We start from the raw sequence: 24,634 nt of genomic DNA, 5'->3' as shown, positions 1-24,634 counted from the left end.
GCGGGGCGTTTTGGGGGGACAGCTCTGAATTTCTGGACACTCGCTGCACAGGGTGGCGGCGCGGGGGGGGGGGCATCCTCGCTCCGGGTTCTCCACGGGGAGCGACGATCCCGATGATGCCGGAGGGAAACTGAGTCCGCGGAGGAGCGCGGCGTGGGCGGCCCCGCGCGGGAGGCGGCGCGGCTCCTTTTGTCTGCCGCGTCCCCCCGGCCCCCCTCCCTTCTCCCCCCTCCCGGGCGCGGGGCCGCGGCGCGCGCGGCTGACTCGTGAGGCTCCCCTCCCCCTCCCTTCCTCCCTCCCCCCTCCCCTGCCCTCCCCGGCGCGGGGCCGCGGCGCGCGGCTGACTGGAGCGGCCGCCGGCGGGCGGAGGCTGCGCGCCGCAGACCCGGGCGGGCGCCGGGGCGCGCGATGGCGCTGGCGGCGGCGGCGATGGCGCGGGCGGCGCGGCGCGGGCGGCGTGTCGGGGCGCGGCGCGCGGCGCGGGGCTCGGGCTAGCTGCGGGCGGCCCGGATGGCGGGCGGCGCGGGCTGGGCGGGGGCCCCCGCGGCTCTGCTGCGCTCCGTGCGCCGCCTGCGCGAGGTGTTCGAGGTGTGCGGCCGCGACCCCGACGGCTTCCTGCGCGTGGAGCGCGTCGCCGCTCTCGGACTGCGCTTCGGCCAGGGCGAGGAGGTAAGGCGGCCCCTCCGCAGCTCCCCTCCCTGCAGAACCGGGGCTCCCCGGCCCGGGGCGGCGCTGCCCGCCCGCAACCCCACTCCGTGTATGTGTGTGTTGGGGGGGGGGTGGGAAAAGCTGTCAAAATCTGGCCCCGGGACCCCCACCCCCGCCGGTGGAGACCCCGACCGTCACACCCCAGCCAGGCCTGGCCTTGGCCTGGGGCGCAGGGGACCGGAGGGGTGCTGGGCAGCCTCGGCTGTACCCGCCCTGCCCAGGACGCGGGAGGTTGTCTGCGTGTTGTCTGCTTGAGGTCAACCCGGATCCCCGCCCAGGGCCTGGTCACCCCCTCTTTGGGCTCCCCTGGCAGGCCTGACTGGCAGCTAGCTGGCCTCGTTGGCTGCGGCAGGCGGGCGAGCTGGAGCCAGCGTGGGGAGTGTGTTCCTTCGCGTGCAGGGGACGCATGGGGGGCAGAGCTGGGTGAGTTGGCTGCGGGGCTGCAGTGGCAGGGTCGCTGCTCCCCAGGGGTGGGCAGAGGGGACGCCAGCAATGCTTAGCAGGTGGAGGTCCCCTTGCCACTGCCACACAGGGACTGATGGCCGTGACCCGGGCAGGAGAAGCCACTCAGCTGGCTGAGCCCACTCCGCAGTGCTAGGGCCTTTCTCCTGGAGATAGATCCCTAAGCTGGAATGGCTTGTCACGGGGGGGGGGGGGGGGGGAGGAGCCTGGGCCCAATGGCTGGCATTCTGTGCCCAGGACTGGTCGCCCGTTGTCATTTTAGAACATAGGAATTGCTGGGTGGTGGCTGGTTGGGTTGGTACCTCCCTGTCACCTGACTCCCCCGGGCACCTGGGCACCAGGAATCCTAGAAGAGTGGGGCAGGTCTGATGTAAGGACATGGTCCCCTATCCCAGGAAGCTCTCTGCATTCTCTATCCCTCCTCAGGGTTTGGCCCACCTTGATCATTCTCCTCTGAGCCCCCTCCTGTGGGCTAGTGGGTCCCAACCAGGCCCAATGGAGGAAAAACTGCCCCGTTCTGACTAGAAATCTGTGGTTCCAGACGCGGAGCCTGAGCTGTGGGAACTGGCCTCCAGCCTCCCAGCAGCCTCTGGCAGGAGGCCACAGGCCTCATCCACCTTCCCCAAGCCTCACCACCGTACCCCCTAGCTGGACAGCTCAGTCATGAGCACCTCCCCCTTCCAGAGGGGCCACTCCCCAGCCAACCTGCTTGTCAGTTACTCAGCATGGTTCTCTGTATGAGCACTCACCTGAGTTTCTCTCCTTTGTGACAGCACTAAAATGTTTGAAAACCTCCCTAACCCTTGCTCTTCCCACGGGGTCCCACCAATCTCCCTTCATGCTAAATACCTGCTGTTCCAATCCCCAAGCTATTTCTGTCCAGCCCAGCAAGAACCAAGCCTGTGGCTTTGGGACCCGAAGTTGCTGTTGACTGGCGATGTGACTGTTTTTCTAGTGATTACATGGGACCAGGAGACCCTCACCATGACACATGGCTGGGGAAGGGACACTAGCTTTCAGCAATGCCCAGTGTTTTTCAGTCACACTGTTTCTGACCACAGAAAACTGCAGGGATCTGATTTAGAAACCTCTGCCCAGTCAAGGATACCTTTCTTATTAGACCGCAGTCCTGTAGTTCATATGGTCCACAGCAAATTGGAAAGATGGACATTTGAGAATAAAACTGTGACGTTCTGTCCCCCAGGGATACTCTGTGTGACCTTCTCCTCACATCTTCCCAGAGCTGTTTCTGTGCTCATATGTAGCTTTTCTCGATAAATGAGATCATGCTGCGCACACTGGATTGTGACCTAATTTTTCCCCCCAGTAAATGATCATCACTTCCGTGCTTCAGCGAATTCTCATTACATTTAGTAGGCAGATCTTCTTTCCCTATGTGGCCCCCAAATGTCTACTTTTTATTAAAACCCCTGTTCTGTTCCGGACTGTGCAGAGCTTCTGGTTGTGGTGGCCCTTGGGTCCCTCTGACTCTGACATGATTCTTCCCTTTGGCTCTGCTCCCCCGTCCCTTTCTCTCATGCTCATGACTTGGAAATCGGGCCTGTCTGTGTCATTAATTTCTTTAATATAAGCCTGCTCTTCTGACCCTTACTCATCTATCCATTTGACCAGCTAAGAGAGACTCAGCTCTTCCCTCTGTTCCCACTCCCTGGTAGACGCTAATGCTGCAGCAGTGGTGCTCTCCGTGTGGGAATCCAGAATTAAGGACGCAGGGCAGGACCACGGACAGGGCCCAGGGTGCTGGAGGGAGGGCATGTCTGCTGGTGCACTGAGACCTGTGGAAAGCATATTTTGCAGGCCTGCACCACACAGCAACTTCATATTTGCAGCACTCAGCAGGAGTGCTCCCTTGCACAGTGCAATGCACTCCAGCAGTTTCTATTTCATTTGTTTAAAAATCAGCTGTGAGCCAGATGCTGGTGGCTCACATCTATAATCCTAATACTCAGGAAGGCTGAGGTCTGAGGATCGCCGTTTGAAGCCAACCTGGGCAGGAAGGTGAGAGTGAAATTTGTATCTCTAATTAACCACCTATAAAACTGAAAGTGGAGCTGTGGCTCAAAGTGGTAGAGTACTAGCCTTGAGCAAGAAAGCAAGAAAGCCTGGACAACGCCCAGGCCCCGAGTTCAAGCCTCATAACTGAAGAAAAAAAAATCAGATGTGGATATTGATTTCCTAACCCATCTGCGCTATGGTGGGTAATTATCCTTCATTAGGCATTGGGGGCACATTTTACCAACTATCCCTTGGAATACCAAGACACCAGGGCACAGTGCAGAAGCAAAAACACAATAGTTGCAAAGTATAAAGTAGGTAACTGTGAGGCCATAATGATTGGCTGAATGAATAATAAATGAGGAACTAATCCCCCAATAGAATAAATCCAGGTAATTTATATAGCTAATTCTCCACTGAGGTGGCAAAGCACAATCCATCCCCTCTGAGAGATGCAGTGCCTGTCTTCTAGCAGTGGCCATGAAAACACCAAACAAGTCCCAGCTAAGAGGCAGTCCACCAAACAGTGACTAGTGCCCTTCCTCATTGCCAAGGGCATCTGGAACAAGAAGCTAGAGACACTGTCCTAGACAGGTGTAGCCTGAGGAGAATTAATGGCTGACTGGAATTCAGGTGTCCCAGGTGGGGCCCTAGAGCATGAAGAAGCTGTTAGGTAGAACTCAGGGGACTTCATTAACAATGTTATAGATGTATCAGATTGGTTGTTTTGTTTTTTGTTGGTCATGGGGCTTGAATTCTGGGCCTGGGTGCTATCTCTGAGCTCTTTTGTTCAAGGCTAGAGCTCTACAATTTTGAGCCACAGTGCCACTTCTGGTTTTCTGGTAGTTATTTGAAGATAGAATCTCTCAGATTTTCCTGCCCAGCTGGCTTTGATCCTCAATCCTCAGATCTCAGCCCCCTAACTAGCTAGGATTACAGGCCTGAGCCACCAGCACCTGGCTAGATTATTTTCTGATAGTCCTGGAACTTATTGACCTATGGGGGAAAAAAAGACAAATAGAAACCAGGTACTGGTGGTTCACACCTGTAATCCTGGCTACTTAGGAGGCTGAGATCTGAGTTTGAGGTTTATAGCCAGGGCAGGCAGGAAAGTTCGTAAGACTCTTATCTTCAATTAACCATCCAAAAGCCCAAAGTGGAGCTGTGGCTCAAATGATACAGTGAGTGAAAGGCCAAGTGAGTCAGGCTTGAGCTCAAGCCCCAGTGTGCGCACACACACACACACACACACACACACACACACACACACACACACACGACAAATAGAAGACAAATGTGATCAACACTGGGGGAGGGGTGCCACTGTCCTGATGCTGAGTGTCAGTGGTCTGCCTACAACGGGGCCAGGACAGAGGTAGACAGTGAGGGCTTTGCCTGAGCCCACGTTGGCTTCTTATCCACTGCTGCTCTTGCTCTTCTAACATCCTGGCCTTGCCATCCTTCATCAGGTTGGGTGAGGATGGACCACACAGCCCAGGGCTTTGGAGGGCAGAAGTGAGCTCATCCATGTAGAAAACTCCACTCAAAGGCTTCACAGACAAGACCCAATGATGTTTCTACTGCTCTTGTTATTAGCCAAATGTTTGAGAGACTGGGACAGGTGCTGTACCTCTTAAGCCATAGCTCCAGTCCTTTTTGCTTTATTTTTCTAGGAGTTCTCACTTTCTTTTGGGGGGGGCAGTTGTGGGGACTGAACTCTGGGCCTGGGCGCTGTCCCTCAGCTCTTCAGCTCAAGGCTAGCGCTCTACCACTTGAGCCACAGCGCTACTTCTGTCTTTTTTTCTTTTTGCTTATGTGGTGTTGAAGAATCGAACCCAGGGCCTCAGGCATGCAAGGCAAGCACTCTACCACTGAGCCACCTTCCCAGCCCAAGTTCTCACTTTTTTTTTTATGTTTTACACAGGGCTGGTTTAGACTGCTATCTCTTGCCTAGCTGGGATGACAGGTGTGTACCACCACATCCAGCTATTGGTTGAGACTGGATTGAGGGGGTCTCACTATTTGCCAGTTTGCTGACCTTAAACTGCTATCCCCTCAATCTCTGCTTCCTGATTAACTGGTATTACTAGCTGTGCATAACTGTGCTGTACTCTTAATAGAAATAATCTTACTTTTACTCTTAACACATCTCTAGGCTAAAATCTTTTATTTTTTTATATTCCATTTGTGTCATGTGTTCTTACTATGTGCCAGTCCTGTTCCAGGCACTGGGAAATAGCAGGACTCAGAGCTAATGCTCTGGGCAAGAGGCACAGAAGGAGAACATCAGGACAAAAACCATCAGGTGGTGTTGGGAGCCAAGGAGAATCAGGAAGAAATGAGACCAGCCTGCACTTTCCCATGATGCCACAGACATCTTAAGTGGGGCTGTCCCTCCAGGGGGGATGTCTGTGGGGAGAGTGGTCCAGGCAGAGGCCAGACTGAGGGGCACGGTAGGGCATAAGGGAAGAGAGAATTGAGGTGGGAATCCTGGAGAGTTCTGAGTAGAGCAGAGACTAAAGTGGGCCATCTTGTTTGCATAGGACCATCCTACACAGGGAGGGGCGGGGGGCAGGAGAGGAGGAGAGCATGGAATGGACACAGGGAGAATGTGAGGAGAGGCTGGTGGCCTGGAGCAGGGGAATGTAGTGGGGAAGTGGCTGGATTTGAAAACAGAGCCAAATGGAAGTAGACTGTGTGAGACCTGGAGCTGAGCTGCTGTTCGTTGGGCAGGGGAAACAGGAGAGAGGAACACGTGACCCATCTGAACTGCCTCCCCCAACATCCATCCAGCTGTGGAACTAGGGGAGACAGCCCGAGTCAAGGCCTGTGTCCCAGCCCAGCCCCTCCCACAGACCCTCAGAGCCTTCTTCCCTTCTTCCTCAGCCATCAGGTCTCACTGCCTGCGGCAGAGAAGTATGCATAATGGAGCAGTTCTGATTTCACAATCTGGCACAAGCCAGGTGTGGTGGTGTCTGTAATCCTAGCTGTGTGGGAGGTAGAAATGGGAGGATTATGGGTTTGAAGCCTGTCTAAGGCAAAAGCTAGGGATACCCCATCTCAAAAAGCAAGCCTCAGGAGATCAAGATGAGCTCAGTCCCAGGACAACCTAAGCAAAAAATAAAAATCCAGTGTACCAGAGGAGCACACCTGTCATCCTAGCAGCTCTGTTGCAAGTATTAACAGGATGATTTCAGTTCAGACCAGTCTGGGGAGGGGGTGGGGAGAGTAAGACCCTATCTCAGAAGTAACAAGGGGGCAGGGGGCGCTGGGAATGTGGCTTAGTGGTAGAGTGCTTGATTAGCATGCATGAAGCCCTGGGTTCAATTCCTCAGTACCACATACACAGAAAAGGCCGGAAGTGGTGCTGTGGCTCAAGTGGTAGAGTGCTAGCCCTGAGCAAAAGAAGCTCACGGACAATGCCCCCGGACTAAGAAAAAAGAAAAAAGTAAAAGAAAGAACCAGAGGGCCAAACCAGAGATCATCTTGTTGAGTGAGATAAATTCATCTGTGGAATCAAGACATATTTTCACACACACACACACACACACACACACACACACACACACACACACACACACACACACACACAACTGTCCACCTGCCCTTTTATTAGTGCCCCATTAAAACATCCCCCATCCATCCATTTACCCACTTGTTGTCCTGGGATCCATCCATCCATTCACCACCTGCCCAGCCACCTACTGACAATGTCATCATCATCCCCCATCTGTTTCCACCCACTCTTCCCCTAGCCTCCCTCTCTATCCATCCATATCTTCCATCATTGCTGCAATTCATGAGACCAAGCACAGAGCCAGGAGTGGGACTGGCATTTTCATGGAGTGACAAGTGGTTCCAGACAAGTAGCTTCCTTGTGAAGACACAGGAAGGGCAGGGAGAATGGGGACTCAGGCCAGCACAGGGACCAGATGGTGACCCCCCCTCACCCCCAAAGGAAACAGGATTGTCTGGCACCCATGACTTTTTTATTTTTGGTTGGTTGTGGGGCTTGAACTCTGGGCCTGGGCACGGTCCCTCAGCTCTTCAGCTCAAGACTAGCGCTCTACCACTTGAGCCACAGTGCTATTTGGTGTTTTCTGGTCGTTTATTGGAGACAAGAGTCTCATGGACTTTCTTGCCCCAGCTGGCTTTGAACTGTGATCCTCATATCTCAGCCTCCTGAGTAGCTAGGATTACGGGTGTGAGCCACCAGCTTCTGGCACACCTATGACTTTTGAAGGACAGCAACATTCCAGCACTAGCTGGAGTGGCATTAACTATTTTTATGATTTCTCACTTCCCACATGGGCCAAGTCTGGAGTGGTCCTGAAAGAAGTGACAGCAAGACTTTTTTTGTTTTAATGCCAGGGTCTGGGCACTGTTTCTTAGCTGTTTTGCCTAAAGCTTTTCCAGTTGAGCCACAGCTCCACTTCCAGCTTTTTGGTGGTTAGAGATAAAGAGTCTTATGGACTTTCCTGCCCAGGCTGGCTTTGAACCACAATCCTCAGATCTCAGCCTCCTGAGTAGCTAGGATTATAGACTTGAGCCACCAGCATCTGACGCAACTCAAGATTATTTTAAAGATGCCTCATATGGTGAACAGACCTCAGTTTGCTTCTCTATAACACGGCCATGACCCTTCTGTGGGAGACTGTTTAGAGCATTGGAGATAGGCATATAAAAGACCCTGCCTGGGTTTGCTGCATCATTCAGTAAGCCCCACTACTGCAGACCATGCAGATGTCCCTGCTTCCTTTACCCTCAAAGCATCCCTCTGACCCCTTTCTCTTCCTGGTGATTCCCAAGCAGGGCTTCCTGCCAGGAGGGCCCGAAGTTCCTCCTGCCATCACTATGGTTTTCCAGGGACTAGAAAGACAAGGAACCAAAGCCAGTCACTCAATCTGTTGGCTACCTTTGTGTTTCTTATTCTTTCATCTTCCAGCACCAGGAAGAGCTGCAGTGACTTGTCCCGAGTCCACAGAGATAGAGTAGAGGAGCTGGGATTCAAACACAGGTCTGGCTGGTTCTAAAGCTGCTTTCTTAGCTGCCGGCAAAAGCTGATGTCCCAGGCCCTTAGAGGTCAAGGCCAGAGTTAGGGGCTCATAGAAGAGACTCCCCTGGCTTTCTGAGCCTGGGCTGAGCAGAAATAGATTTATGATCTGCAGGGTGGGTAGGATGGGCAGGCTAGGCCTTCCCTGCACTCTGCCAAAAAGACAGGAAGTGGGACCTGAGGTGTGGAAGAGGGTGGCTTCCAGGGATCTGTGCCCTGAATTCTACATCTCTACCACTTCCTGTTCAGATGGTGATTAAGGAAGCATGTCTCCAAGGCTCTAGTTCCTGCCAGCCACCTTCTGGTGGCTGCCCAAAGCTGATTCTGCTTCCTTTTACCCTGGTACCTTCTCCAGTTCCTTCATTGTCCTCAGCCTGAACTGTAGGTTCTCCCAGCCACTGAGCCCTGTGGCCCAGCAGGACTGACCCACTCCTGCTCTCCGACCTCCATCCCTGCACTCCTTTCAGCACCCCAGTTTTAGTCGGGTGTACCTGGTATCAGGTACACATAGTTTGAAAATTGTCTCCACAAGTGAACCCTTTGTGACTCTTGAAAAGTGCCTCAGTCTTCCCCATCTGTAAAGTGGTTGTGCAGTCAACAATGTATGCTAAACTCTTACCTCCATGGCTGGCACTGAAGGCCATAAGCACCTAGGACTGTGAGCAGAGGGCAACCTGAGATTCCCATTCTCTCTCTCTCTCTGCTCCTTTCCGGTGCTGGTTCCATGGCACATTTGAGACTAATGGTTTTCAAGATAAACAAGACAGGATTCCTTTCCTGATTCCTGAGAGACCTCCAGACTGGGGGCAAGGCATACGGAGGGAGAAGTCTTCTGAAATTTTTCATTAACAGGGATTGTCGTATATGGTATGTCCTAGATGATATGTCTTCCTGCTTACAGAATGAGCAGATTAGGCTAATGAACCTATCCACCAGCTCACACGCTTTATTTTCTGGGAGAGAACATTGAAAAGCCACTCTTTAGCAAGGTTGGAATATGTAGTGCATGATTGTTAACTATATTCACCTTGCTGCGCACAAATCAATTTGGGGGGTGGGGATGAGCAGAGATGTCTGCGCTGGCATGAGAGGAAGTGTAAGGCATGCGGAGACAGTGGTCACATGGGTTCCTTGGGACATGGGAAAGCAGACTGGGGTATGCATCTGGACACGACTGCCCAGCAGCTCTTACAGACAGGGTTCCCCAGAGAGTGATGAATCCTAGGGAAGTTAAGGCTGGGGCTGCTACAGTTGGAGTTTTGTATAAAGAGGAAGGGGCTGGCAAGAAAGAGGCAGATGTCTTGACTACAGCCCGTCAGGCAGGACAGAAATAGCAAAGCGATGAGCTGGACTGGCTGACCCTTGCTGGGCACAGATGGCTGCAGAGTTGGCCCTAAGCAACTAGAAGCAGCTGTGGAGCTGAGGTAGCTCCCCGCCCTCGGTGGCAGTCCTGCCAAGGTGCCGTGAGCATTGCAAACGCAGCATCCTGTCTCCATTGCCAGGAGACCTCCCCAGCAGTGGGGCCTTGCCACCTCTGATCTTCCTACTGCCCCAGCATCCCAAAGTTCCAAGTGGAACACGCAGACTGGGCTCCAGCTTCAGAATTCTGTGCCGGCTCGGATAGGTCAACCACCATGTTGGTACCCCAGTTGTGGTTGGACACCAGCATCTCCAGGAGTTGGAGGAATGCGGTCTCAGGCCCTACCCCAGCCCTGGGGAATCAGAGCCAGGCTACCTGTGGTCTCTTCATGTCTTCCCCACCCCATGGGATTGATAAGACCACTCTGCCTGTGCCTTTTCTCCTCATGCACCCTGCTGTTCTGTGCCCAGTCACCCATCAATGATGTAACAGCCTGGCTGGGGCCCGCGCCTCTCCAGTGTGCCTTGGGGACCTGCTGCCTACTGGGTGACTGTGAGGAGAAAGACTGCCTCTAGGAGGCGCTGTTCAGACTCGTGGCCTGGTTCTGAAGCCAGGAGCACAGGGCACGTCTCCCTCCACCTTGGACTCTCAGCCAGGAGCCACCTCTGTCCCGGAGTTGCAGATGTTTCTTGCTTCTGCTACTGTGAAGAGCAGTCAGCTGCCACTGCTCTCCTTGGTGACAGGCCGGTGTCATTAGTCAGACCAGATAGAAAGAACCCTATTTCTGGCAGCCACCTGACCTGGACAGAGAGGAGCCTGTGTCTGAAAGCCTCAGGGACTTAGATCTACAGCCAGGAAAAGACCCTAAGGTGTCATCCTAGCCCATTAAAATCTACCTGATGCCCCTCAGGCTCCTGGTCTTGTACTTTCTCTCCTGGACACCCATCAGGGACTGTCCCCTCCTTTGCCCACCAGGCCTGTAGGCCCTCGGCAGGCATTGAATCGCCCCTTACTCCTCTTCTCCAGAGTCAGCCGGGCTGCCTCTACCTGACCTTTGGTGCTCATGGTGCATCTCTGCCTCTCTCCACGCTTCCCCGCCAGCTTCATGTGCCTGCACAGATGCAGATCTTGCTTTCCCAAGTCCTGACTAAAACCCACCCTCACCATAGAAGTACATGCTTGGTCTGGGCTCCCTCCTTTTGCCTTTGCTGCTGCTACTACACCCTGTGAATCCCCATTTCCCACTAGGGCATGGTCAGTGTTCCATCTTTGTTTTATGGTACCCCTCCCCCCCCCCATACTGGCAATTGAACCCAGAGCCTCATTGTAAACTTTTCTGCCCTGCTGACCTTGTCAAACTCAAGATCCCCCTACCTCTCCCTGCTGAGTAACTGGAATTTACAGGGGTGCACACCATACCGGGCTTATTGCTCCAGTCTTCTGGGGGGGCCCTCCTCTGGGATCCCACTATGAGGTTTTTGGGGTAACACCTTCTTGGAGACTACTTTCCGATGATTTCTGTCTTCGCCTCCCCTGGGGATCTGGGAGCATTCTTTTTTTTTTTTTTTTTTTAAGTATTAAAGGGTTTTACCGTTTTACATTTTTCTGAGTTGAAAAATGGCCCAAATTCACTTTTTAAATCTCGCTAATTATTCCTTGGAAGAGGACACAGCGGGTGACTGCGCGGCCCCCCGGCAGGCTGCCTTGGACAGTGCTTCCTGACAGACAGCCCGAGCCCTGTCAGCTTCCAGGCTGTCTCCGGTCCCTGCTGCTACATCCTAGTACTCACGGACCTGACTCTGGCTCATAGAGGTCACCCTTGGTCACACAGCCAGTGAAGGGCATGGAGTGCTCCAGCCCAGCTGCCCAGCTCGGTCCACCTGCAGAGACACACGGAGTGTGACGTGCTGTCCCTGGGTGTGTGGCACTTTAAATGGTCAGCTTTACACTTCTAAGCTCTTCCTCAGGCTATTCTTCACCCACCTCGGAAAATGCAGCAGGACATCTGTCCTCCTGGGAGCTTGTCTGTGTCCCCACAGGGCTGAAGAAGTGTTCGCTGAAGGCAGGGACAGTCACACAGATCCAGGCAGAGGTCAGCCCATTTCAGAGACCACCCAAGCCTCTGTCACTCTCCCTCCTATTCAAATACCAAACAAAGCCCTGGTGGGTGGCCAGAGGATTGTGGGTGAGGTAGACTCTGGCTGTGAAGGAAGGGCTACTGGTGACACAACATGCTGGGATAACGCTCCAGCCGTGGCGCAGTCAGGCAGCGCTGCCTCACTGCCAGGAGGCCTTGGCTTGGATGCTGACCGACCCATCTGGACATCTGTACACAACCTTTGCTTATCCCCTTGACCCTACCTTTTACTCCAGTGCTTCCTTGAGGACTGGTACTTCCCCAGGGGCCCTCTACCTTGAAACTCAGGAACCCACACAACAGAGAACCATGTTGAGACCCACCACTCTACCACTTGAGCCACACCTCCAGCCTCCACCCTACCCTATTCTGTTAGCATATTCTCTTCATTTATTTCCTCTCTATATGCACTCTCTCTCCTTTTTTTGTCTGGCCATCTGAGAATCCAGGGAGGGTAGTGCCAGGGCTCAGAAACCCCCTCTCAGTGGTCTTCCCAGGTGGAAGTAGGAAGAGACACACTTCCTATAAATTGGTCAGTCTTATACATAGTCAATACTGACCTTGGTCAGTAGTCTACATAGGAAATTGAGGCCCACGGAGGTAGCATGACTTCTCCAAGGCCACACAGTGAGTGCATATAGAAATCCAATTATAGGCTGACCCATGGACTGGTGACGGCCATCCACATGGAGGGGGCGGGTTCCTGCGAAGCAAGGAGGTGGGGGGACCCAGAGCAGAACAGGCCGACTCTTCACCTGACCAGGACACAGGGACTAGAAGGACCCTTTTTGGAAACTCCTTCCTCATCGCTTGTGTGCCCTTGGCTTTGCTGAAGCTCATGCCTGCCCCCCCCCCCCCCCCCCGTGGTCCCTGAGAATGAATGGAGAGGACCAGTGGCTGCTACGTGCTTTGTCCTGCGCGCTTTGGAATACAGACCCCCATTGTGTGCCTGACATGAGGCAGCCTGACTGCTGCCTGGGGCAGTGGATACACAAACAGCTGGGCTGTTTGGTGTTGAGGCTCCAGCCAGAGCAGAACCCCACGGAGGAGGAGCAGAGGCAGGGCAGGGCAATGGGATTCCTCCGCCGGCAACCAGCTGTTCCCTGAGTACCCAGGAGGACTCACCAGAGTGCTCCCAGCCCCCTGCCCCACAGTGAGCTCTGAAACAGAGCACCGCAGAGGCAGCTGCTCTTCTGGTTGTTTGAGCTTGGTTCAGAGTGCAGTGCGGGCCTGGCATGGGCACACAGTGAGTCTTATTTTTGCTGTTTGTCGGAATAAAGGGCAGCTGCCAGCCTGCCACGCAGCCCTCTCCTCACCCATTTCCTCCCTCTCTGTCCTCACTCTGTAGCTAGAGCTTAAGGCCTCCCACCTCCCAACCCAGCAGGGCTCTGGCTCCACCAGCTATCTACCCCAGTGACACTCTCTCCAGACACACTTGGAAGGCAGGCTAGACTCCCAGTAGGACCAGTGCAGCACAGGACTGAATAGGAGCCCCTGCCTGGAACTGAGCCTTGCCTTTGGTGTGCCACAAGAAGTCCAAAAGCAGCCAGGCACCAGTGGTTCATGCCTGTAATCCTAGCTACTCTGGAGTCCAAGATCTGAGGACCATGGTTCAAAGCCAGCCCAGGCAGGAACATCTGTGAGCCTCTTATCTCCTATTAATCACCAGAAAACTGCAAGTGGCTCTGTGGTTCAAGTGGTAGAGCGCTAGCCTTGAGCTGAAGAGTTCAGGGACAGCTCCCAGGACCCGAGTTCAAGCCCCATGACTGACACACACATACACATAAGTCCAAATGCCCTGTCCTCTGCCTTCTTTTATTTTGGGCTGCCTTCTGAAGCTGGGGCAGTTCAGTCACACCCCACCTATCCCCTGCCAGGTCTGGAATCTTCTTGCCACTGGAAGTCTTCAAGTGTCTAGCCAAGCTGTTTCTCCCCAGGTAGCAAGAAAGGGCACTCAGATGTCCATGCACTGGGAAGGGAGGCAGCCTAGGGGGAACTAGGGGATGGAACCCAGGGCCTCACTCATGCTAAGTACGTACTTTACTACTGGGCTGAACCATCAACTCCTTATTACTGTTTTGTTGTTGTTTTTGTTGGTTGTGGGGCCTGAACTCTGGGCCTGGGCGCTGCCCCTCAGCTCTTCAGCTCAAGGCTAGTGCTGTACTACTGCAGCCATAGTGCCACTTCTGGCTTTTTCTGCTTATGTGGTGCTGAGGAATTGATCCCAGGGCCTCATGCAGGCAAGACAAGCACTGTACCACTGAGCCACGTTCTCAGCCTCTTATTACTGTTTTAAAGTCACTACAGTGAGCACTCTGTTTTCATTCCTTGAACTGATCATTTGAGCGCGCTCTCTCTCTTTCTCTTTCTCTCTCCAGATTTATCAATCATCAGTTTTATTTTTTTTTAATTTTATTTTTTTATTGTAAAGATACTATATAGAGGGTTACAGTTACATGAGTAAGGTAATGAGTACACTTCCTACTGAGCATTGTTACCCCCTCCATTGTTTTCCCCCTACCATCCCTTCCCTTCCTACTTTCCCCGAGGTTCTTTTTTTTTTATTGTGATAAAGTGATTACATAATTTCCCAATTTCCCGAATTTCACAGTATTGTGGAATAATGATGCTCATTTAAAGTCACAAGTTCATTCTGACTTTCCTGGAGCATATTGTCTATCACAGTCTGTAACATATAACGGTGTTCACATGTTATACACCATACACAATCATCAGTTTTATTAATTTTTTTTTGGCCAGTTGTGGGGCCTGAACTCTGGGCCTGGGCGCTGTCCCTCAGTTCTTCAGCTCAAGGCTAGTGCTCTACCACTTGAGCTACAGCTCCAGTTCTGGCTTTTTCTGCTTATGTGGTGTTGAGGAATTGAACCCAGGCCTCAGGCATGCAAGGCAAGCACTCTACCACTGAGCCACCTTCCCAGCCCAGTTTTATTAATCTTTAAAAAAAAATTTTAGGTGGGGGGAAGATGGGAAGGGGAAACAAAGGAGCAGGCTACAGTGCTTGATAAGAAATGTACTCATCTTGGCCATGTAATTGTAACCCCTCTGTACAGTATTTTCACAACAAAAAAAAATTTTTTTAAGCTAAGTGTTAGTAGCTCATGCCTATAATACTAGATACTAAGGAGTCTTAGAGCAGAAGGATCATGATTTGAGACTAGCCTCGTCAGAAAAAATGTCAAGACCCTGTCTTAAAAATAACCAGCAAGGGGCTGGGAATGTGGCTTAGTGGTAGAGTGCTTGCCTAGCAGGCATGAAGTCCTGGGTTTGATTCCTCAGTACCACATAGAAAAGGCCAGAAGTAGTGCTGTGGATCAAAAAACAAGCTCAGGGACAGTTCCCAGGCCCTGAGTTTAAGTCCTAGGACTTGCAAAAAAAAAGAAAAGAAAAGAAAAGAAAGTAACCAGCAAATATGGGCAAGGAGTGACTCATGTCTGTAATCATTATCGACTCAAGAGGCTAAGATCCGAGAATCGAAGTTTGAAGCCAGCCTGCACAAGAAAGTCCATGAGATTCTTTTCCCCAAGTAACTAGGAAAAAGCCCTAAGTGTGTGGTTCTGGATGTAGAGTGCCAGCTTTGAGTAAAAAAGGTAAGGGAGAACTTGCCCTGAATTCATTTCCCAGTATTGGCATGAGAGTGTTCGCATTTGCGCGCATACACACACAGAAAGAAAAGGAAAGGAGGAAAAGAAGGAAGAGAGGGAAGGAGGGAGGAAGGAAAGAAGGAAGGAAGGAAGGAAGGAAATCAGGGCTGAGCCGGGTACCGGTGGCCCATGCCTATAATCCTAGCTACTCAGGAGGTTGAGATCTGATGATCAGAGTTCGAAGCCAACCTGGGCAGAAAAGTCTGTGAGATTCTTATCTCCAATAAACTACTCAGAAAAAGCCAGAAGTAACCTGTAGCTCAAATGATAGAGTGCTAGCCTTAAGCACAAAGAAGCTCAGGGACAGTGCCCAGACCCTCTTTCAAAGCCCAGGACTGGCAAAAATAAATCAGGCCTGGATTCATGGCACAAGTGGTAAAATGTCAGCCTAGCCCTAAATTCATACCCCAGTACTGAAGAAAAAAAAGAAAAAAAGAAAAGCATACCTGTTCTTCTCCTAGTAATCTAGGTATGTGGCTGAGGCTGGCAGGTAGGTGGCGCTGGTCAGGCCCTTTATAGTCTCAGTGGTTTTCCCTTTAATTGGTTCTGTTGGCTACTGGAGAGGAATGTTGAAATCTGACCATAATTGTCTATTTGTCTGTTTCTTTGTCCAGTTATATTAGTTTTTCTTTGTGTGTTTTGCATTATGAGTACATGCACATTTAGGGCCATTTGTCTTCTTAGCAAGCAGACCCTGCAATCCTTGGTTATTTTCCTTGTTCCAGTTAGCTAATTTCTAGGTATTTTCTTTTTTCTTTTCTTCTTTCTTTCTTTTTCTTTCTTTCTTTCTTTCTTTTTTTTTTTTTTGTCAGTGGTGGGGCTTGAATTCTGGGCCTGGGCGCTGTCTCTGAGCTCTTCAGCTCAAGGCTAGCATTCTACCACTTGAGCCACAGCACCACTTCCGGTTTTCTGGTGGTTAATTGGGGATAAGAGGCTCACAGATGTCCTGCCTGGGCTGGCTTTGAACTGTGATCCTCAGATCTCAGCCTCCTGAGTAGCTAGGATTACAGATGTGAGCCACTAGCACCCAGCTTTTCTACATATTTTTCTATGATTCTACCACTTTTCTTGTCATCTTCATCCTGATACTAATGCCATGCAAAGAACATTTTTTTATTTCTTCTATGTTTTAGTTCTAAACTGCAATTTAGTCCTAAATTTCCATGTCTTTTTTTTTCCAACTTTTCTTTCTGCTGAGAATTTCTACATTTCCATTTATTTCAAGAGTATTCACCTTTATGGTAATGATAACTACCTTAAAATTCATTTTTCATCTTGGTTTTAGTCCCTAGCACCTAAACCAAAACAACACAGCAACAGAAACAGAAGAAATCTTTATCTAAGGATGACAACTTCTGGGCCATCTTGGGGTCAGACTGCCTATAGTAATCTTTCCCCTTTACCTTCTTGTCAGCTTTTCTGGCTTTTTTGTGTGTCATGAAGCTGGGCGCTGGTGGCTCACGCCTGTAATCCTAGCTACTCAGGAGGCTGAGATCTGAGGGTAGCGGTTCAAAGCCACCCCGGGCAGGAGAGACCGTGAGACTCCTATCTCCAATAAACCACCAGAAAACCAGAAGTGGTGCTGTAGCTCAAGTAGTACAGCGCTCGCCTTGAGCTGAAGAGCTGAGGGACAGTGCCCAGGCCCAGAGTTCAAGCCCCACGACCGACAAAAAAAAAAAAAAAAAAAAAAAAGACTGGGTCCTATTAAACTACCCTAAATGTCAGTTAATTGGTTTGTTTTTAATCAGGGAATCCAGCCAATTAGGTCAAAACCCCAGGGTTCTGGCTTGTCCGCTGAGCTGTGGTTTTAACATTAGTTCATTTTTCAAAGCCTTTCCGGTTCTATCCAGAACCACCCCACACACGGACAGTCTAGGGACCTGCTCCACTGGCTCTACCACCGTTCAGTTCAGAAGGCGTTTTGGGGTGTGTTTCAGGTCAGTTCTGGGCATGTGCAGTTCGGGGATTGACTCCAAACTCAATTTGATGGAATCCCCAGCTTCCTTCTCACGGTGGCCCTCCCTCCGTCCCTCTTTCTGTCCCACGAGGCCTTCTTCTTCATGTCTCTTTCCAGGCAGAAAGGTTTTTCTTCTTTCAGAGTTGCATGACTGCTGTGGCAGAGCTCTCAGCTTTTTTCCTGCTTGCTTTATCTTAGCCTTGAGTGTCTGAGCCTGGCTGGATTTGTTTCCTGAGATATGTGGGAATAATAATAGAATCCACTGGCCAGGGATTGTGAGATACATAAACTCCTACGCACAGAGGGCTTAAAACCGTGCCTGGCACGGTCACACTAACTCAGTATTTGTTTTGATTACGGATGGGAGTGGCTAACATCCATCTAGCACCTCAAGGTGCAGAGGGCACCTCACCACAGCGGGATAAGCCAGCTTATCTCCCTGGTCCAGAGGGCTGAGACCTTAGGAAGGCAGAGGGTTCTGTCAGCATCTGTCTGGCGTGCACAGCTGGAATGAAGGAGGGTGGGCAGGGCTGCCCTGGGAGGATCTGATGGGCATTCAGTCAGACAGCTGCGTGATGGGGCTCCCAGCATGGCGCGTCTGCTCTGAACTGGAGATGTGACCCAGGGGAATCAAAGGCGAAAGTCAGCCTGAAGAGAAAGGCAACAGAAATAGACAGGGAAGCCTGGAAATTGAGCAGCCCCAAAAAGGAAAGATCAATATTTTACTGCCAGCAAACAACCACTTTTCCTGGCAGCAGGCGCCGTGGCCCAGCTGTGTGTGTGCTTCAGTGACAGTACTGTTCCCATGATCTCTGCCAGGCCCTGCCTTCTCTCCTTCCCTGCGAGCCAGAGTGGTGCCCCCAGGCCTGCACCCACGGGCTGCGGCCTGAGTTCCCTGTGAGTTCCAGCCACAGGGGCTTGTTTGCTATGTTGCAGGTGATCTTGCCCTCCCCTGCCCCTCCCTGGACTTGCCTCTTCTGTCTTGGAAACGAAGGAACTGGTCCACTGAATACATTCCAGGATGGATGGTAGAAGGGTACCAGCTGCCAAAGGGAGGGGGTCCCAGCCACAGAGGGCAAAGCACCCCTTTGTTGCTACAATGAGGATTGAACCCAGGGCCTTGTCCATGGCCACTGACAGACACTTCTGGCCCAAAGCTCTTTTGATACACAGTCCGCCGTGGGGCAGGACCAGCCCTTCAGAACAGGTAACAGGGAGAGCCTGGCTCTGGCAGAAGTGGGGCTTTCTCACCGTGCAGGAGGAGGTGAAGGGCCGCAGAGCGCAGGGTTGATACTCTGGGATCAGCGGGGCCTGGTTCAAGGTTTACCTCTGCGGCCATCTAAATCTTGTGTAATTGTCTTCACCTCTGAGCCTCGACTGTAAAATGGTGGTGTGGGGTGGCATGGTGGTGTGGGACGTTCAGGTTTGTGTGAAGCGAGGCTATATCACGTGGAGCTGTCTGTGGCAAATGTTCAACCACCACGGGGGCGCCTCTACACAGGGATCACTTGGGAAGCCATTGCGCATGTGCTGTGGGACTTTTTTTTTTTTAATTGTGAAAATACTGTACAGAGGGGTTACAATTACATGGGCAAGATAATGAGTACATTCCTTATCAAGCATTGTAGCCTCCTTTGTTTCCCCTTCCCATCCCTTCCCATCCTTCCCCGCCCCCACACCAAGCCCCCCCCCCAACCAAAGTTGTAAAGTTCGTTTTCGACATGACAACTTGTACGTCTCATTGTTGCAACAGGTCCACCTGTATCTTTATTTAAACGACTTGTTTTTTCCCCTTCCCCTCCACAAATTATACCGACATCAAATACAGTGAAAGCAGGGGTTATACTGTGGGGGAGGGACATACAAAGCAACAAAGAAATAATCTTATAAATGCATTAGAAACAAATGCATGAAAGAAAAAAAACATTTGAATACATATCTTAGGGTTCATTTTCCTAACATCAACTTATCTGACCTTTTCTGCTTGACTCAGACATATACTAGATATTGCAAATAAGGGAAACCATGGGACCTATGTTTCTTTGGGCTTGGCTTACTTCACTTAATATAATTTTTCCCAAGTCTTTCCATTTCCTAACAAATGGGGCAATGTCATTCTTTCTGATGGAGGCATAGAATTCCATTGTGTATATATCCCACATTTTCTTGATCCATTCATCTACTGAGGGGCATAAGGATGCTCCCAGAGTGCCTTGTTCTAGGAATGTTGCAAGGGGCTATCCCAGGGGAATATGTACCATTTTCATGGCCACTAACCACTCTGGGTCTGCCATGGTTCCGGGAGCCCCATGGGAGTAGTGGTAGAGAAGGGAAGTCGCAGCAGGTGGGAGCCCCAACTACAGCTCCAAGCCAGAGTGAAGGGGTGCTCCATGGACCCCCAATTTATCTGCCTGTCTTGAAACAAACCCCTGTCTGCTCCAGGCTGCCTTTTTCCCTAGAGGCTAGGAATGGATGGCCTGGCCCAGTGGTGCCCCCAGTCCCTGGGAGTTGTGAACTCAGGGGTCACAGAATCCAATCTGTGGATTCCAGCAGTCTGCTGTCTCCCAGGTGCGTCTGAAGGGGGGGGATCTCCTTTGGGCCGACTCCACAACGTGGCTCGCATCAGAGATGATTACTGCCTAGTCCTGACCTTGGAGAGGACTGTAGGGGCGACTGCCAGGAGGCTGGGGGTGCACAGTGCTCTGGGCCCGTGCCTGCATTCATAGACTCCCCATAAAGCCAGTGAAGACAGGGCTGGGGGAGAAGAGGCAGGCCGCCTGCTGGGGCTGTGGGTGACACCCCTGCAGGTGGCACCTGGGCGTTGCTATTCTCAGATGCCACGTCACCGCCTGGCAGTGCGAGCGGCTGTGTGGTTGTGCAGAGGGATGGCAGCTGCACAGCTGAGGAGGCGCTGAATGACCAGGAACTGGCAGAAGGCTGCCTCAGCTCTTCAATAGCACACCTCCGGCCTGCCTTCCCTGACATCCTGCCCACTACCAGGACCAGGGTTTCCCCAGAAAGGACCTTCCCTGCACGGCCCTGCTGCTCTCCCTCAGCCCCAGCAGCAGAATGGAAAAGCCAGGCTGACTGGAATAGAGGCACACAGCTAGCATGCTTGGGGAGGGACCTGTGGTTGTGGGGGGCTCTGCCAGGCTGTCTTCTGCGGCTACCGAATCATCCCTAGGGTGCTAAGCTGCTGCAATGACCAGGACTTCTGCCCTTGCTGCAGCTGCCATGCCTGGCCTATGTGCATGTGACAACATCATGAGAGGGAGGAAAGAAGGGAGGGAGGGAGAAAAGGAGGGAGGGAGGGAGAGAGGGAGGAAGAGAGGGAGGGAAGAAGGGAGGGAGGTCTGCCTGGAGTGGGGCCAGAGAGCAAGGCTAGGATGGGGACCTTTCCCACATGCTAGAGTGAGTTCTGCATTCTCAGAGAGCTCTGTGTGCATCATCCATGGTGCAGCCAGGGAGAATTCTGGATAGAAGTGGCTGTGCTGTTGATGGTGATGGTGGTTACTAAGGGTTGTGGTGGGTGCTGTGTGTATTCATGTGAACACCTGTGCTTAGCACAGTGCCAGGCACACAGGAGATGCTCAGTGGTGCCTTGTTGAAGGAAGGAATGAATAAATAAATGAATGAGTGCTGGCAGGGCTGCTGTGTAGGGGCTGCTGTTAAACTATAGGCAGATTTAGAAGCAGTCTTGGAAGTGGAGGTATGGCTCAAGTGGTAGAACACTAGCCTGGAGCACAAAAGCCCCAGGATAGTACCCAAGTCCTAAGTTCAAGCCCCAGGATGGACCCCTCCCACCCTGCATACAAACACAAACACACACACACACACACACACACACACACACACACACACACACACACACACACACACACACACACACACACAATCTCTTGGAAGAAATATCAAGAAGCTACAATTCAAGATGAGAGGCAGGAGGACCCAGATTTCCAGCCTCTCAGGAGGGCAGATATCAGGAGGATTACAGTTTGAGGCTAACCCAAGGCAAAAAAGTTAGGAAGACCCCCCCCCCTTCTTAGACAATATGCTGATTATAGTATAGCACTTGGGATCCCAGCTTTGCAGTAGTTAGGACGATTGTAGTCTGAGGTCTGCCCTGGCACAAACATGAGACCCTATGGGGTAGCTGGGTGTAGTGGTACATCCCTGTCAGGGCACTGGGAGGGTTGAAACAGGAGGATCACAAATTTGAGGCCTGCTTGGACTACATATGTAGTAAGATTTTTGTCTCAAAACCAAGTAAGAAAAAAACTTAGATGTTTTGTGGAGCCATTTATGTTCATTTATGCAACAAGCATTTATGAGGCGTCTAGTATGTGCCAATCATGATAAGATACCAGCTATGCAGTGGGTCAGAAAAGACATAGTCTTCACCCTTAGGGAGCTGCTTAATTTGTAAAGGAAAAAAAATACAAACTCATCAAATTATCACCGAAACATATCATTACAAACTGAAGATACCAGTTGAAGGTACTTCGAGACAATGTGGCATCAGGGTGGGGCCTACTTAGATATGGGGGTCAGGACAGGTTTGTCAGGGGCAGGGATGCTCCACAGAGGTACAAAAGGAGACCTGAAACCATGGCTCGGGCCTGTAATCCTAGCTACTTAGGAGATTGAGATCTGCGGATTGCAGTTTGAGGCTAGCCAGAGCAGCAAAGTCCATGAGACTTATTGCCAATAAACTGCTCCAAAAAAAAAAAAAATGATGCTGGAAGTTTGCTAGCTGTGGCTGGCCTTAAGCAAAAGAAGCTCAGGAACGGTGCCCAGACCCTGAGTTCAAGCCCCAGGATTGGCACACACAGACACACACACACAACAAAGACAGACAGACAGATATGGAGAACAGAGTTGAATGCAATGGTGCACACCTGCAGTGTCTGTCTCAAGACCCAAAACCACCATGGCAGCAAAGCCTTGGCTTTCAGCATGCCATCTTGGGGGCGGGGCTTGGAGAACAAACCCTGCACTGAGGAGCTGGGGTCTGTCTTCCTTTCTTTGCCTTGACTTAAGGGACAAAGTAACCAGCAGCTGCCTGCTTGTGTCCCCTCCGCCCCGGTGCCATGGGCCTTTGGGGTTATCCTTGGATTGCTCCTACAATTCCTCTTTCCTTCTCACAGGTGGAAAAATTTGTGAAGTATTTAGACCCCAACGACCTGGGGAGAATCAACTTCAAGGACTTTTGCCGAGGGGTGTTCGCCATGAAAGGTGAGACCCTGATGATGTGTGGTGTGTGTGTGTGTGTGTGTGTGTGTGTGTGTGTGTGTGTGTGTGTGTGTGTGTGTGTGTGAGTGCACGCACACGCACATGCGTTGCCAGGTAGGGGGAGTCTTAGGGCTCCCTCGGGTCCTGGTCACCTGGGAAACAGGCACAATTTGGGTCTAGCTGGATTCCTATCCATGGGGAGGAAGCAGAACCTAAGGTGGGCCTGGAAGTGGACTTTGTCTCAGCTACACATGGGCTGAGGGAGGAATCTTGGTGTCCACAGCAGGGACAGATTGTGAGGCTGTGGGTCACTCTGCACCTCTGCCACAGATCCAAGCCCAAGTCAGGGATGCCTGGATGTGAGAGACAGCCTTTTTGCACTCTCTAATATCTGCTCTGGAGCAAATCTACCATTGCTTTTCTCTCCTGGTCCTCTCTTCCTCCCCTTGGGATACCCACACCCCTAAAGAGTTTCCCAGGAAGCCAGGCACTGGTGGCTCACGCCTGTAATCCTACCTACTCAGGAGGCTGAGATCTGAGGATCACAGTTCAAAGCCAGCCTGGGGAGGAAAGTCTGTGAGATTCTTTTCTCCAGTAACCCACAAGAAAACTGGAAGCGATGCTGTGGCTCAAGTGATAGAGCACTAGCTTTGAGCCAAAGAGCTGAGGGACAGCGCCCAGGCCCAGAGTTCAAGGCCCAACAACAACAACAATAAAAAAAAAAGACTTTCCCAGGACACACTCAGAGCTTCCAAGTTTTGTTTTGTTTTGTTTTGTGCCAGTATCAGCTTTCTTTCTTTCTTTCTTTCTTTCTTTCTTTCTTTCTTTCTTTCTTTCTTTCTTTCTTTCTTTCTTTCTTTCTTTCTTTCTTTCTTCTCTTTCCTTTTCTTTTCTTTTTTTTGGTTGGTCATGGGGCCTGAATTCTGAGCCTGGGCACTGTCCCTCAGCTCTTCAGCTCAAGGCTAGTGCTCTACCACTTGAGCCACAGTGCCACTTCTGGCTTTTTCTGCTTATGTGGTGCTGAGGAATCAAACCCAGGGCCTCATGCATGCGAGGAAAACCTTACCACTGATCCACCTTCCCAGCCCCAGCTTTCTATTTTTTTAAACTATATATATATATATATATATATATATATATATATATATATATATATATATATGTCTTTTCTTTTTTGGTACTGGGGATCAAACCCAGGATGTTGCACTTGCTAGGCAAGCGCTTTGCCACTGAGCTACATCCCAGCCCTCTTGCTCAGCTTTCTAACTCACAGTTGGCATTCCTCCACTTGAGTCATACCTCCAGCCCAGCCTTTTGCAGGTTAATTGAAGACAGAATCTCATGGCTTTTTTTTTTTTTTTGGCCTGTGATGGCTCTGAACCTGCAGATCCCCTGAGTAATTAGGATGACAGGCCTGGGCCATCAACACCTAGCTGATTTGTAGCTTTAAATCCAGGTCTGGGCATACCTGACAGAGCTAAGCCCCCTGTCTCCTCCTCCTGCTAGGGCTCCTGATCTATTTCCCTCCCTACTCTTTTTGGCCCCTTCTAATTCCTTCCTTTCATTCCCCCTGTTTTAAGGGAGCAGTAGAAAAATCCCTGTCTTCCTTCTCTTTCCTGAATTGAGGGGGTCAGTTGAGAGAAGCCCCAGGAATGAGAACACAGCCACCCTAACTTATTAAGCCGTGTGTCTGGTGAGTTGCTTAGGTCCAGCCAGGTGGGCTTGCTCAGCCCTCCCCCTGGCTGCCAAGGGGAGCGGTTACTCCTGAGGGAGCAACAGGATGCCCTGTGTGCTGTGGCCTGTGAAGGGAGGGAAGTCCTCCTTTTCTGTCTGGTGGTCAGCCCAGGGTAGGTCATGCTCACTGGGTTCCTCCAAGTTGTGGTGGTGGTGGGGAGGAGTTTGGAATTCTGTTGAAAAGGAAATGAGCTGAGAAGTTGAGGGACGTCACTGAAGGCCCCCAATAAAGGTTTTCTGATAGACTTGTTTGAGTCTTTGGGTCACCACAGACTGCACCTGCTTTGTCACATACAACTTAGGCCTTTGTTCA

The 24,634-nt window shown here is 51.4% G+C and overlaps 1 protein-coding gene across 1 annotated transcript in view; it reads left to right on the top strand.

The window, feature by feature from the left end:
* The first annotated feature begins 474 nt into the window (after nucleotides 1-474).
* The window catches only part of Rab11fip4 (RAB11 family interacting protein 4), a 106,023-nt gene continuing 81,863 nt past the window's right edge, over nucleotides 475-24,634 (top strand). Inside the window, exons 1-2 of the mRNA XM_070027254.1 lie at nucleotides 475-669; nucleotides 22,503-22,590. Coding sequence (XP_069883355.1) covers nucleotides 511-669; nucleotides 22,503-22,590 — 247 coding nt within the window. The 5' untranslated portion in view covers nucleotides 475-510. The remainder of the gene's footprint in view (nucleotides 670-22,502; nucleotides 22,591-24,634) is intronic.

This window comes from Dipodomys merriami, unplaced genomic scaffold (genome assembly GCF_024711535.1).
Source record: "Dipodomys merriami isolate MVZ:Mamm:240054 unplaced genomic scaffold, mDipMer1.0.p SCAF_19, whole genome shotgun sequence".
Classification (NCBI taxonomy): domain Eukaryota; kingdom Metazoa; phylum Chordata; class Mammalia; order Rodentia; family Heteromyidae; genus Dipodomys; species Dipodomys merriami.
Note: the sequence above shows the minus strand (reverse complement) of the source record. Positions and strands in the feature narration are given on the sequence as shown.